The 13,565-nt window shown below is 44.6% G+C and overlaps 1 protein-coding gene across 8 annotated transcripts in view; it reads left to right on the top strand.

The window, feature by feature from the left end:
- Positions 1 to 13,565, top strand: part of PITPNM2 (phosphatidylinositol transfer protein membrane associated 2) — a 1,093,290-nt gene that overhangs the window by 840,948 nt on the left and 238,777 nt on the right. For all 8 annotated transcript variants that reach the window (XM_078667590.1, XM_078667587.1, XM_078667588.1 and 5 more), the window contains one exon: positions 9,544 to 9,788. In XM_078667590.1, the coding sequence (XP_078523716.1) occupies positions 9,544 to 9,788 (245 nt within the window). The remainder of the gene's footprint in view (positions 1 to 9,543; positions 9,789 to 13,565) is intronic.

Below are 13,565 nucleotides of genomic sequence, written 5' to 3'. Positions count from 1 at the left end.
GGTAAAGCTTTTGGTGATATCTGGACCCTTATGTACCGCAGGACTCCCACAGTACTGAAAATAACAAACATACTCAAACCCCATTGGCTGAGGGAGCCTTTTCTCCCAGGGGCCGCCACAGCACCACGGAGCCACACAATATGATTGGCCAACTGCAAAAGTTCAAGAAAATGTTGCAGCTGCCATTTCAAGAGGCTTGGACTCACTCCCTGAAAACTGTTTTGAACAAGCATTGGAAATGCAATAGGTCTCGCAGCATTAGAGTTAGTGCTTTTAGAATTGTTTATGGGTTTTTTGTTGTAAATCTTTAGCATTTTTATTTCTTGTAGCCAATGCTAAATAATTACAAATCAAAAAAGCCATAAACAATTGTAAAAGCTTTAACTAAAAATCCTCTGAGACCTATTGCACTGTGTGAGGGTGAGGTGTTGAGGGTGAGTGAGGGTGAGGGTGAGTGAGGGGTTGAGGGTGAGTGAGGGGTTGAGGGTGAGTGAGAGTGAGAGTGAGTGAGGGTGAGGGTGAGTGAGGGTGATTGTGAGTTAGGGTGAGGTGTTGAGGGTGGGTGAGGGTGAGGGTGAGGGGTTGAGGGTGAGTGATGATGAGTGAGGGTGAGTGAGGGGTTGAGGGTGAGTGAGGGTGAGTGAGGGTGAGTGAGGGTGAGTGAGTGTGAGTGAGGGTGAGTGAGGGTGAGTGAGGGTGAGTGAGAGTGAGTGAGGGTGAGGTGTTGAGGGTGAGGGGTTGAGGGTGAGGTGTTGAGCGTGAGGTGTTGAGGGTGAGGTGTTGAGGGTGAGGTGTTGAGGGTGAGGGGTTGAGGGTGAGTGAGTGTGAGTGAGTGAGGGTGAGGTGTTGAGGGTGAGTGAGTGAGGTTGAGGGGTTGAGAGTGAGTGAGGGTGAGGTGTTGAGGGTGAGGAGTTGAGGGTGAGGGGGTGAGGGGTTGAGGGTGAGGGGTTGAGGGTGAGGGCGAGTGAGGGTGAGGGGGTGAGGGGTTGAGGGGGTGAGGGTGAGGTGTTGAGGGTGAGTGAGTGAGGGTGAGGCTGAGGTGTAGAGTGTGAGTGAGAGTAAGAGTGAGGGTGATTGAGGGTTTCAGTGTTAGTGAGGGTGAGTGAGGGTGAGGGTGAGTGAGGGTGAGGGTGAGTGAGGGTGAGGGGTTGAGGGTGAGTGAGGGTGAGGGGTTGAGGGTGGGTGAGGGTGAGTGAGGGTGAGGGGTTGAGGGTGAGTGAGGGTGAGTGAGGGTGAGGGGTTGAGGGTGAGTGAGGGTGAGGGTGAGTGAGGGTGAGGGTGAGTGAGGGTGAGTGAGGGTGAGGGTGAGTGAGGGTGAGTGAGGGAGGGTGAGGGGTTGAGGGGGAGGGGTCGAGGGGGAGGGGTCGAGGGTGAGTGAGGGTGAGGGGTTGAGGGTGAGTGAGGGTGAGGGGTTGAGGGTGAGTGAGGGTGAGGGTGGGTGAGGGTGAGTGAGGGTGAGGGTGGGTGAGGGTGAGTGAGGGTGAGGGGTTGAGGGTGAGTGAGGGTGAGGGGTTGAGGGTGAGGGTGAGTGAGGGTGAGGGGTTGAGGGTGAGTGAGGGTGAGGGGTTGAGGGTGGGTGAGGGTGAGTGAGGGTGAGGGGTTGAGGGTGAGTGAGGGTGAGTGAGGGTGAGGGGTTGAGGGTGAGTGAGGGTGAGGGTGAGTGAGGGTGAGGGTGAGTGAGGGTGAGTGAGGGTGAGGGGGTGAGGGTGAGGGGGTGAGGGTGAGTGAGGGAGGGTGAGGGGTTGAGGGGGAGGGGTCGAGGGGGAGGGGTCGAGGGTGAGTGAGGGTGAGGGGTTGAGGGTGAGGGGTTGAGGGTGAGTGAGGGTGAGGGGTTGAGGGTGAGTGAGGGTGAGGGGTTGAGGGTGAGTGAGGGTGAGGGGTTGAGGGTGAGTGAGGGGTTGAGGGTGAGGGGTTGAGGGTGAGTGAGGGTGAGGTGTTGAGGGTGAGTGAGGGTGAGGGTGAGTGAGGGTGAGGGGTTGAGGGTGAGTGAGGGTGAGGGTGAGTGAGGGTGAGGGGTTGAGGATGAGGGGTTGAGGATGAGGGGTTGAGGGTGAGGGGTTGAGGGTGAGTGAGGGGTTGAGGGTCGCTGCATCCCATCTTCCGTATTGGGGAACAAAGGAACGATCCGAGCAAGCTCCCTGTCGGGTCATTCTTAAACGCCCCTTTGAAAGCACGTCAGCGGCAGTGTTGAGCGCCAGAAGGATTCGCTTCAGGGAAGAAGAGCTGGCCGCTTTGTTTCGGCGACTGCAATCCAGGAATGTGAAGTCAGGCGAACTTGAAAAATAAAAGTCTGGAAAAATGAAATCTTTCTGCCCTAATTTCCCCCAAAAGAGCCTCCATTCGCCTTGGTCAGGTTTTACGTTGCACATCTGATAGAAATGCTGGATCGCCGTTTACAGGGGCACGTCCTGCCTCTCCGCAGAAAGTACGTTTCTATTTCCAGGAAATAAGTGAGCGGCGCCAGACAGTGATGTCATCCAAGAAGTGCAACAGAGAAGCCACCACCACTGGATGCAGGACGCGTGCCTCGTAAAAGAAGCAACCTAACCCAAATCTGAGAGATCTAATACCGCATTAAAAAACAATGGCAAGTAAAAAAAACAAGCCATAATTGCTGCAAAATACATGTCGGGCGGAACACTATGCTAAGCACAGATTTTTAGCTTAGGTGTGTTTAAGCAACGCACTTAATTACTTTGGCCATGGCCCTCTGTGAGACCACCACCCCTGTGTTTTCATCTCACTTAAAGCCCTGCTGGGGAAACACTTTGAACCTAGCCTGCCTCAGCTTTTAGCGTGTGCTCTGTGGCTGTTTTTCATAAACAATTTCATGTGTCACATCTTTATTGGCGTGTTAATTAAAAAGCATTGCAATTATAGAATAAAAGCAAAAGGGCACTGGCAGTTCAACAGAGCTTTCAGACATATGTATAACCATAGAAGGACATTAAAACGTTTGAGATGAAAAGTGACCATCATCTGCAAGGCTATTTTAGTGCAACTGAGAATGAAAGTGGAATTCGGCACCAGTTTTCAAAGCACCAAACCTTATGGAGATTGCATGCGCCGTGCGACATTCCCAAGAATAAGCATCAGCAGTCCGAAGTAGTAAAACATAAGAGTTCGCTGCACACAGATTCCTACCTTGAGTCGCAACAGCTCCGGCTCAACTAACAATGTAGAGGGGACACTTTGCCAATCAGCGCAGCTCTTCTCATCGGGCCGACCCACAGCGGGAGGCAGACTTGTGCAAACTAGGCACCGTCGAGCCCCTATTTCTCTTGTGAATCACACGTACATGCAAAGCACGCAAAAACTTCTTTGAAGGAACATGGTAGCGACCTATCGACTTTGTCAGTGACTAATTCAAGTTGTTCCGCTGTCTGGCACTTCAGAGCCATTTGGATAGGGCAAGTAGCATAGCGACGGACTTTAACAAAACGGAGGGAAGAGAGGGGAGGGGGGAGGAGAAATGCGACACGGCGGGAAGGGGAGGGGGCGGAGCGGGTCAAATAAACAAACAAGCCGGAGGGAAGAGAGGGGAGGGGGGAGGAGAAATGCGACACGGCGGGAAGGGGAGGGGGCGGAGCGGGTAAACAAAGACGGACGTGCCCGCGCTTTTAAGCTCAATGCGCATGCGCATTGAGCTTAAAAGTCACGGGCACTGCAAGGAATCGCCACGATTCCTTGCAGTGTGGATAAAGAGTAGATAAGTCGCAATACTCTCGCCTTGCTCGATGCGCATGCGCATCGACAAGCGAGACCTAAAAAGGCATAACATGGCATAATAGGGACTGCCTGACCCCCAGCCACTTATGATGGGGAACCCAGATGCACTGCCCCTCCACCCCCACATATTAAATACTTTTTAAAAATTCAGACCATGGATCCTGCAGTGCTCTTGCTGGACCCACTACGGGCCTCCCATGAGATACTGCAATGCTATTGTTGTACCCACCACAAAAGCTTCCACCCGACGGTACTGCAGTACCTTGCATGCTTCATCAAAGAGGCTTACACAGTACCGAGGTACCCTGGAGTGAAAGTTTGCATGTTGGGTACCACGCTAGAACCGCTGGGGTAGTACCGCAGGACTCAAAACATTTTTTTTTCAAAGGAGAAGAGAATGTTAGTTGGGTGTGGGGTGGGGTTGGACGCCCACCGGAGGTTGGGTGAAGGGCCTGGCTTGAGGCCAGGCCAGGCCAGGGGCTAATGCCCTGCTGTGCACTGCCAAGGTCTGTGTGCAAGAGGGGGTTAGCCATTCGCATTGGAGAAGACCCTGCGGCCAATCCCTGCTCTACACAGTCAAGGGCCATGCTTAGTTGGAGTTGGTTGCCTGCAGAGGGTTGGCAAATGGTACAATATAAAATATGACTTAAAAAAACGAAATTCACTAAGAAAATCAAAAGCTAAAGGGACATTATAGTTGGGTGAAGTTCTAAGATGTTATGAAACAGAAGTTCACTAAAAACACAAAGGTAAAGTGACATTATAGTTAAGTGTTGAAGAGAGACATACGCTTAACAAACCCTGAAATACACCAGTTATAGTTGAGTCTAAAACGATAACTTGTAGCTCTATCATGCACTGCTTATGACCCCACATATTACATAACTTATGACATATAAAGAAAGGACAGGATGTGTGTTGGCCATAGTTTTTGAGTAAACTATGACTTGCGTATTTCAATGTTTTTTTTTAACGTTAGCTCATGTCTCATTTTAATACCTAACAATAATGCCACTGTAACTTTTGTTTTTTTCAGTGAAAAAGTGTATTAAAAAATTATTATATATATAATACATATATATATATATATATATATACACACATAAATATATATAAATATTTATATAAATATATATGTATATAGTTTAAAGAGCTGTCAGCTTTTTTAACAAAAACAGAATTCAGTGTAATTTCTAATTTGTGAACTAAAAAGTGATGGAAATTCAGACACAAAAACACTTAAAAAAAAACCAACACAAAAATGGATCCTGGGGGGGGGGGGGGTACCTCTGCTGCCCCCAACATGGTCCAGGGGGCCAGAGTATCCCTTCCCTGCCCTTTATACTTCAGTTTTGTGTTTTAAGACATATGTACTGACTTCTCCTGTCCTGAAACGGGAGCTGCATCATTTCTTTTCATGTTACAGCCAGCCAATCTCATTTTTGCATGATATAGGACTCTCGCAAGCCTCTTTGAACATTAACTTCTCAATAACGACGAACAGATTTACACCAAATCACAAAAAACACTTTCTTGTGGCATGGAGAACCAAATTATGCAGCAAGGCTGTCTAAAAAATGCAGCATAAAATGCAAGTTATACAGGATATTGCCCGCTAATATTTTCATCCATCTGAGCGAAAAATAAACTTTTTTGTGAAATCTGCATTTTTTTGCTAATGGTGTGGAAAATGCATTAAATACAAAAGTACACAGTAAATACTTAAGTCACAGAATTCCATCAATCTGCTGACCTCGCCACTGCACACTGTTTTGATTGTACCATATTAGAGATGGCCGCTATATAGATATATCATCGGCACAAAAAGCAAAAACAGCAATTCTGGTATCTTCCAGATGAGTAGTCTTGGATCTTCAACTGTCCTTTTAATAACATTGTGAAGAGATTTGTCTGCCTTTCTTATCTTGTTTTATTTTTATTAAAAGCCAGAAATTGAACTTCAGTCTGATGAATTGACACTAAAAGTGAAAGTGATATTCTCCCCGCTACCATTGCAACTGCATGCACTTAAATAACCTTGAAGCTTTTATATGCTGATGTTGTATGCTCTGCACTAACAATAAACAACCATATTTATTACATTTACCAGCCTAAAATCAAATATATTTCTTATTACTGGTTTTAGCTTTTCAGCAGCTCTCAGATGAATGTGTACTAAGATAAATGGAGACATTCATGGGTCTCGTTCTCAAGCTGGTGCTTAGCTTCTCATTTGACTTTTTAAAGTTATTTCTGCATTATGAGGAATTATTTTGTTGTTTGTTTCCCCTTTCCAGCCCTTACTGCTTCAAACATTAGCCATTCAGCTAACTAGAGGGACTGTTTCTCCTATTGACCTAGGCATGTGTCACGTCCTTCTACCAGAGTCTAGGTTCTCAATCTCAAGTGGGACTGTCTAATCTTTCTAGAAGAGAAGAGTGCGGGGTCCTTGGAGAGTGTAGCTTAGAAAAATGGACTCCAAGGACCCCAGCTTTCACACTGGATAGAATTAAAACTGGATTGTTGGTTAGAGAAACTCCTTGACTGACCACAATATGTTTTGTTTCTCATATGATTGTAATTGTGATTGAGTGACCAGTGGGCATGACTGTGGAACTGAAACTGAACTAGGTAGGTGAAATAACATAACTATGACATGTGATGGAAATATGGAAAGTTAGCTCAGGAACAACTTATATTACAATAACTTGATGGTTGTGTGCGATAAGTGTTATGGAGCAGCCAGTGTCCACCAGATGCACTAAGTACAATTAACAAACAGATTAAATACTAAGGCTATGCGAACACTTGTTCCTGTTTATTTGTATTTTTTTCCAGTTGTTTTGTAAAGCACAGACCCAACCTGTACAGGTTTCAGAGTGCTTTACAACATATAGTACACAGAGGCAATACTCCAATTGTTTATAGGCTTTAAACTTTCACAGTTAAAGCAGTTTTGGATCGTCGGTGTTACAAGAGAATGAACGATGAATGGCAAAAGGTGAATCATCAATGTAAGTCTTTAGTTAAACATGAACAAATGGTGAGAATTGGTTTCTTGAGTATAGGTGTGATTTGTCCTAGCTGAAGGAAGTCTGGGACACAACCTGATGTGAGAGAGGAGTTGATGATTTTTGTCCAGAAATGGGCAATGATGTTGTTGAGTTTTTTTTTCTATTGTGGATGGGAGGGGGTCCATAGTGTAGGAAGTAGGCTTTAATCTTGCAATTATATTGAAGACTTTGATTTCCGACAAGAGTTCGAAGTTCGACCAATTAGGGTCCCTTTTCAGTTAGAAGCGGCCTGGTTGGCTGAGGTATGATTTCGATCTTTTTGGTCAGGGGTGGTTAAAGGGGGGCAGGGTGCGAGAGAGGTAGGATTTGAGGTTTGGATGAAGGATTGCTCTATTTTTCTGACTTTATCTGTGAAGAAGCTGGCGATTTCTTCTCATCAATCCCTAGTGGCTTTTTTTTCTTGTGGGGGTGTGCCGTTTGTTTGACTTTTAACAATGTTGAAGAGTTCTCTAGGTCTATTCTTCACCTGGTCTCGTTTGCTGCAGAAGAAAGTGGCCTTTTCTCTAAAAATGTGTTTTTCATATGCCAAACGGATTGATCTAAGTTGCGCTAGGTGAAGAGTCAAAGGGTTTACTCTCCAAGTCCTTTCCGATTGTCTGAGTTGTCGTCTTTCGTTATTAAGATCCACGTTGAACCAAGATTTAGATTTGATAGATCTCAAATGTTTGAGTTTGAGTGGTGCTACTTGTTCTAACACCTCTGTCATTGTGGAATTAAAGTGGGCTGTGACGTAATCGGCCGTCATTGCGGAAGGCTGGGGTTGTAGATGGGCATGAATCCTGGATTCCAGTTTGGTTATGGGGACACCTTTGATGTTCCTGGTCCAGTGCTTAGGTTTGTCAGATGTATTGGTTGGTTTCTGACATGTGAGTCAATATTAAACAGTTAGAGGTAGTGGTCAGACCAGTCAATGGGAGAAATCGATCTAAGAGAGACCAGCTCATTTTTGGTGATGATCGTATCCAGTGTTGCTCCTTTGATGTGTGTTGGTTCATTGCAGAGTTGTTTGAGGTTGGTAATTTCAAGCAGGTTGGAGATGTTCTGGGTTGTAGTGTCCTCTGGGTTGTTCCAGTGGATATTGAAGTCACCCAGGAACACGTCTTCCATGTCTGTTAGGGAGAAATGAGTTATTAGTTCGGTTAGTTCTACAGCGAAGAGGGTACGTTCACCAGGAGGATGGTAGGTGGTGTGAAATTTGATGGGCGAAGTGCCTTTGACTGTAAGTTCAACACCTAGGTACTCAAGAGTCAAGTATTCTGTGGATTTTAATCTGGTAAGCTGTATTCATTCTTTGTGAATGATAATTAGGCCACCACCTGTTTTGACGGGTCTGTCGTGTCTGATGATGTTGTAGCCTCGAGGGGTGCGAAGGTCTAGGATGGGGGTAGAATGGTCATTGAGCCAGGATTCTGGGAGGAATGTGATGTCTATTTCTTCAGCGAGTATAACTTCAGCAATATCTGTGGCGTGTTGTACTGCTGATCTACAGTTGAGGAGCATGCACGATAGATGACGGGGTGCCTCAGTGTTGGTGTGTGCTGTATGTACAGAAGTGTATTGAGCAGGGGGTCTGGGCGAGAGGACAGGTCTAGGGATTCTATTAGTGCTCACTAAAACTGGGATTGCAAAAGGGGCCGTGTTCTGGCTTATTGCGAGGTAGGAGTTGTTGACCTCATCTGGTTCTTATTCTGAAATGGGGCGGAGAGCTCGGCTAGGTCGATGTTCCTGATTCCTCATAGGATTGGTGGGCCATGGGGTGCCAGGTGGGGCCATGGAAGAGGCTGTATGGGGGTAGGTGTGTAGCTACCCGGAGCGTGTGAGCAAGGTGGCTTAATCCGGTTGGGAAGGTCTTATTGTAGGTGTAGGATATCTGCCGCTAGGGAGTCTATTTTCTGCTCCATTCGGGTCAGTAGCTGGGTAAGTGTGCTGAAAGGGCATATTGCCTTCGTCGGGAGCAGTGTATGACTAGGGTCTGTGGAAGTAGAGGGTACTAGGTTGTGGGATTGAGTGGCATCATTGGGATTAGGAGTGATATGGTGTTTAGGCATCTATAGGTCTACTTTTTGGGGTGTTTCTTTTTGTTCAGATTTATATGTACATGCACAAACCATGGCTGCCCATAGTTTCCACATAATCATTCAAGGATGACTAATGTGGAGCCTTTTTTTCAATTGCATATTTGTTGGGGGGGGGGGATATGCATGGAGTTCAGCTGGTGTTTGAAGGCAACAAAGACTATGAAATGACCTACTAACTAATCTGTGAGCACCTCTCTATTTTAGTATCTTCAAAAGATCCTCAAGATTGTCCAATTCAGCAAATTCTGACTGCTAAACTTTCCTGGGTTCATCCCACCTCACACCACACCAAGGTTTCATTTATTATACTATCGTTACCCTTATTTCAATCTCCTTGCTACTTCGTGTCCATCTTTTTATTTCTGTCCTTCCCGCAATCACTCGTGATCTACATAAGTCTTGCCACTGCTTAGTGTGTTATATTATAAATAATGAAAACAAAGCTAAGGCTTTACTTTTTAAACGAATCTTGCAAACTTGAACCTCCATTTTTTGTGTGGATTATTCTAAAACCTACATACCAACATCTAGGATGCAGGCCGGAGATTCATATTTTGTTCAGTCAAAAATGTCTCGGTCTCAGCTTTTTCCTACCTAAAGCGCCTCATCACTTCATTGTAAGTTTATGTGATGAAAACTGTCGTTTTCCTCCCTGTCTGCAGGATGAATCGGCACATATATCCCTGCAACCCTGCAAAATCCACGTGCTGGTCCTGGTGCTGCACGGAGGCAACATCCTGGACACCGGAAGTGGCGACCAGAGCTCCAAGCACGGCGACGTCAACACCATCACTTCCGTGTTCGATACGGTGATGAGAGTGCATTACCCGGCAGCCCTCGGGCGCATCGCCATCAAGCTGGTCCCCTGCCCGGCCATCTGCTCCGAGGCCTTCTCTTTGGTTTCCAAGTGAGTTGGGGGTGGTCTCTCGCGACACCTGGGGTTTGCGCGCGCCTGCTTTGCTTCTGCTTTTATTGCTGAAAGATATCTTTCCGCACCTTCAGCCTGGCTGCGAGATAAGGCGCCTTGCGAAAACAGCCACAATTCATCAGGCCTTAATCTCATTTTTTGGCAGTAATGAGTGTGATGGGGGACATGAAAAGTGCGCACTTGATTTATGAGCGCTAATCAGATGGGAATCCGCAGAAGGCCTTTCCACAGTATGGTCTGCCAAATTGAATGGATTGCTTAGGCTTGTTGTCAAGCTTTGTAGTGAGCAATACGGGCGGTATTGAAAAATGAATCCTAAACAGCTCAAAAATTGCGATTTAACTCTAACTATTTAAAAAAATATAGACAACGATGTGCTTCTGTTAAAATGTTGGCCATTAATTTATCCACATTTGACTTTCGGGTTTTTATTCCACAAGAAATGTAAGAAATACCGACTAAGAGGAACAAGATTGTTCCTAGAAGCTTCGAAATATGCCCAGTTGACAGCCGTGCCCAAAAATCTCTCCACCTGAGTTGCCATAAAAGCTTGCACAAGTCCTAGTTGTAAACTTATAGAAAGCTTTGGCCCCAGGACCACAAAGTTCCAGTAAGTACCTTTCTGTCATTGCACAAAGGTTCAGAACCAGGAAATGTGGTGAGGTGTTCTGTCCATAAAAATAATGCAGCCAACGAAAAATTACCCAATAACTCCCATGGATAATGAGGCCGAGTACTTCGTCTGCCTGTTATTGCAAGACCTATAAGCGTCTCCGAGATGCTGTCAAATCTTATGGCACTCTTCAAGTGCATGCAAAACACCTTTAAGGCCAAAACAATACTTTACACATGCTTCGTCGATTTCAAAGCTGCATTTGACAGTATGCTAAGAGACAATATATGGCAGAAAATGGTTGAATGGGGGATTTTGTCCAAATTATTGAAGGCAATACAAATGTTGTGTACAGGTTGGACGATCGTAGTAAACTTTCAAGGAAAATCTATATGTTCTCCAACTTGAAGCAGTGGTGCATCCTCCTGCTTCTCCTTTTCAACTTGTTTATTGCTGACGTTTACGAAGAAACTGGATCAGGTAAATAAGCACCCACCTAAGTTGGGTGTCAGGTTGATATCTCACCTTCTGTATGCGGATGACTTACTTTTAATGAATAAGACGAGGATAGGTCTCCAAAGATTGTTAAATGAGCTTCATAAATTTCAACACTGCAAATAGGCTGGAGATCAACCCGAAAGTAAACAAAGTGTTACAAATCGGCAAAAAGATTAAAAAAACATGAGTCTGGAGTATAAATGGGAAACCCCTTGGAAACAGAAACACATATAAATACCTACGGGGTGACCATAGACAACAGGGGGTCCATTATCATCATAAGTTACTAATAAAGGCCAAAGCTGGGTCACTCAATTTTGCGTTTGCAAAACACTCCAGGGTCCAATATTTGAGCCTTTACTTAAGTCTTAGCGCAAAGTTGGTACCAACTCTGACATACAGGAGTGAAATACTGTGCACAAGGGACTCTGAGCTCTTAGATCGATCAGTAGATAAAAATGATCGCTCAGTCTTTTATTTTCCAAAATTCTCCTTCCAAGCACTAGAGTTCTGTCTCCAAAAGCAGAGTTTGGCCAGGCGGGGTGCATTTCTTAAAGCATGTAATCGGGTTAAGAATGCAGCACTAAGGTCTCTGGATAATCCAATTTGGCGAGAACTAAGTAAGCACCTACTCGAACTGTTCCCCATACAGGGACTATATGCGAAACATTGTATTTATTTCACAAAAAATATAAAAATTAAAATTTTAATGGGTAGGTTGGAGCTTTTTAAAATTTGGTTTTATTTCTTGCACTGCTCCAATTAATCCAGCTAAAGATCCCAACTGAATTTTTAGCCTCCAAATTCAATTTCCTAAACATTTATAGAGCATATTTAATATCCATATACATTGGATTAATCTGCTAATATTATTAACATTTCTAAACTGTTGTGAACCGGCTGAGTTGGTGTCAAAGACTTCCAAATGTCCACAGACTCCAGGTCAAGAACTGTTGGTCTAGAAAACAAGTTAGGGCAGCCAACGCTCTTGCATTTTTCTGGGTTATCCAGTGTTTGGGTCTCCTGTGTCTCTGCCCTCCGTAAATCACTGCAGAAAGTCAGTTTCCTGCATTGTGGTTCAAACCACTACACCATCTCACAGGGCAAGCAGGAGAGGCGATAGAAGCTGCTAGGTGGGACAGTTCGGGCAACCCGACAGAGTATCTAACTCTCATTCTTTCTGTGATAAAGAGCTGTAAAAGGGGTGCCTGTCCATGGCTGGTAGAGCTGCAGCATAGGAGGGTTTCTGCACCATGTATCTTAGGAGCCCGTTCAACTATAGTGATTCAAATACAGCCATCTGGCATTAAACTGCCTGGGGTCCTCTACTGGAAATAGACCTTTGGTGTTTATTTCCTCCATTGCCCGTGTTTCAAAGTGCTCACACTTAATGCGATTAGTATACAGTCCCCTAGGAACAGTATGATTTGCTTAGTATCAAACAGTTTTCTTTTGCAGGAGATGTGAGACAGCAGCACACTGATACTTACCAAAAAGAAGGAGAGGAATAAGTTCCAAAAGCAATTTCCCAAGAGCACACAATTTGGGTAGATCGAGAGCCTATGATTAACAAATAAGTCTCCTGGTTTTACAATGTTAAAGTAGCCCAGTAGACTTCACCTGGGTGGAAGTGATTCTGATGGGAAATCCAAGGAACTATCCTTTCCAGGGAAGTGTTACTGTGTTGTGTGCCCTGCGCAGTTTCAGAATCCAATATTTTTTCCAAGCATATTTAAGTGAAGTTGTATATCTGAGACTGCATGTGAAGTATCCCAGTTTCATGGCTAAAAGGTTCTCCCTGGACCGTATCTAGTTCTTAGTCTGCCCATCCCAGGGACTTAATATTTACCATTAGTCTTTAAGGAGCTTCAGATAATTTCATTCCATTTGTCTAACAAAGTTGTAATTTTTTTTATCTTGTCTCTCAAAAATGGCAATAGCGAGAAGTCACGATGGCTCTAAGTCCCTCTGCTCACCAGCAAACGTTTTCTAATGTCTCTGCATGCGCCAAGTGTTTCCACACACACAAACACACAACGTGTTCTGCACTATGATAATGGAAAGTTAGCTGCCCTTAAAACAAGTTCTTAAAGAATTTTGTCACAATTATTAGATATAGTTGCTTTCAAGGGGATTAACAGTTGTGATTTGAAGTACATGTATGAAGTACTCTGATCTGCAAAACTATTACATCAATGTACATCTTGACTGAAAGAGTTGGGTGCTCAAAGCTTCATGGATCTCCCATCTTGTGAAACCAGGACTTAGCAAATGGTTTCTCACTGCCTCCTGAATCTAGAATGAGCCTGCCATTTCAAGTCAAGTCAAGTCAAAAGATATGTTTATTATGACCATAGTCTTTAAACAAATGCAAGTAACCGTATCACAGAATATAATTCTCGTAAAATACAATAAAACCTTGTAAAAATTAGTCCAGTACAAAATTCTTATTCACCATTATTAAAATACAAAACACCAATAAAATTACATTTGCCTTAAAACTTAAATTTACATTTAAAACCTATTCCTTTCAATTGCTACCGGGTGTATTTTCCTTGATTTAAAATTTCATTTATTACTTCCGCTTAATCCTGATTCCTTAGTGCCCTCATGGCCGCCTTTATATATATCCCAAGGGCAATTGC

This window comes from Lissotriton helveticus, chromosome 11, assembly GCF_964261635.1.
Source record: "Lissotriton helveticus chromosome 11, aLisHel1.1, whole genome shotgun sequence".
NCBI classification, from domain to species: Eukaryota; Metazoa; Chordata; class Amphibia; order Caudata; family Salamandridae; genus Lissotriton; species Lissotriton helveticus.
This window is presented reverse-complemented; position numbering and strand designations above follow the sequence as displayed.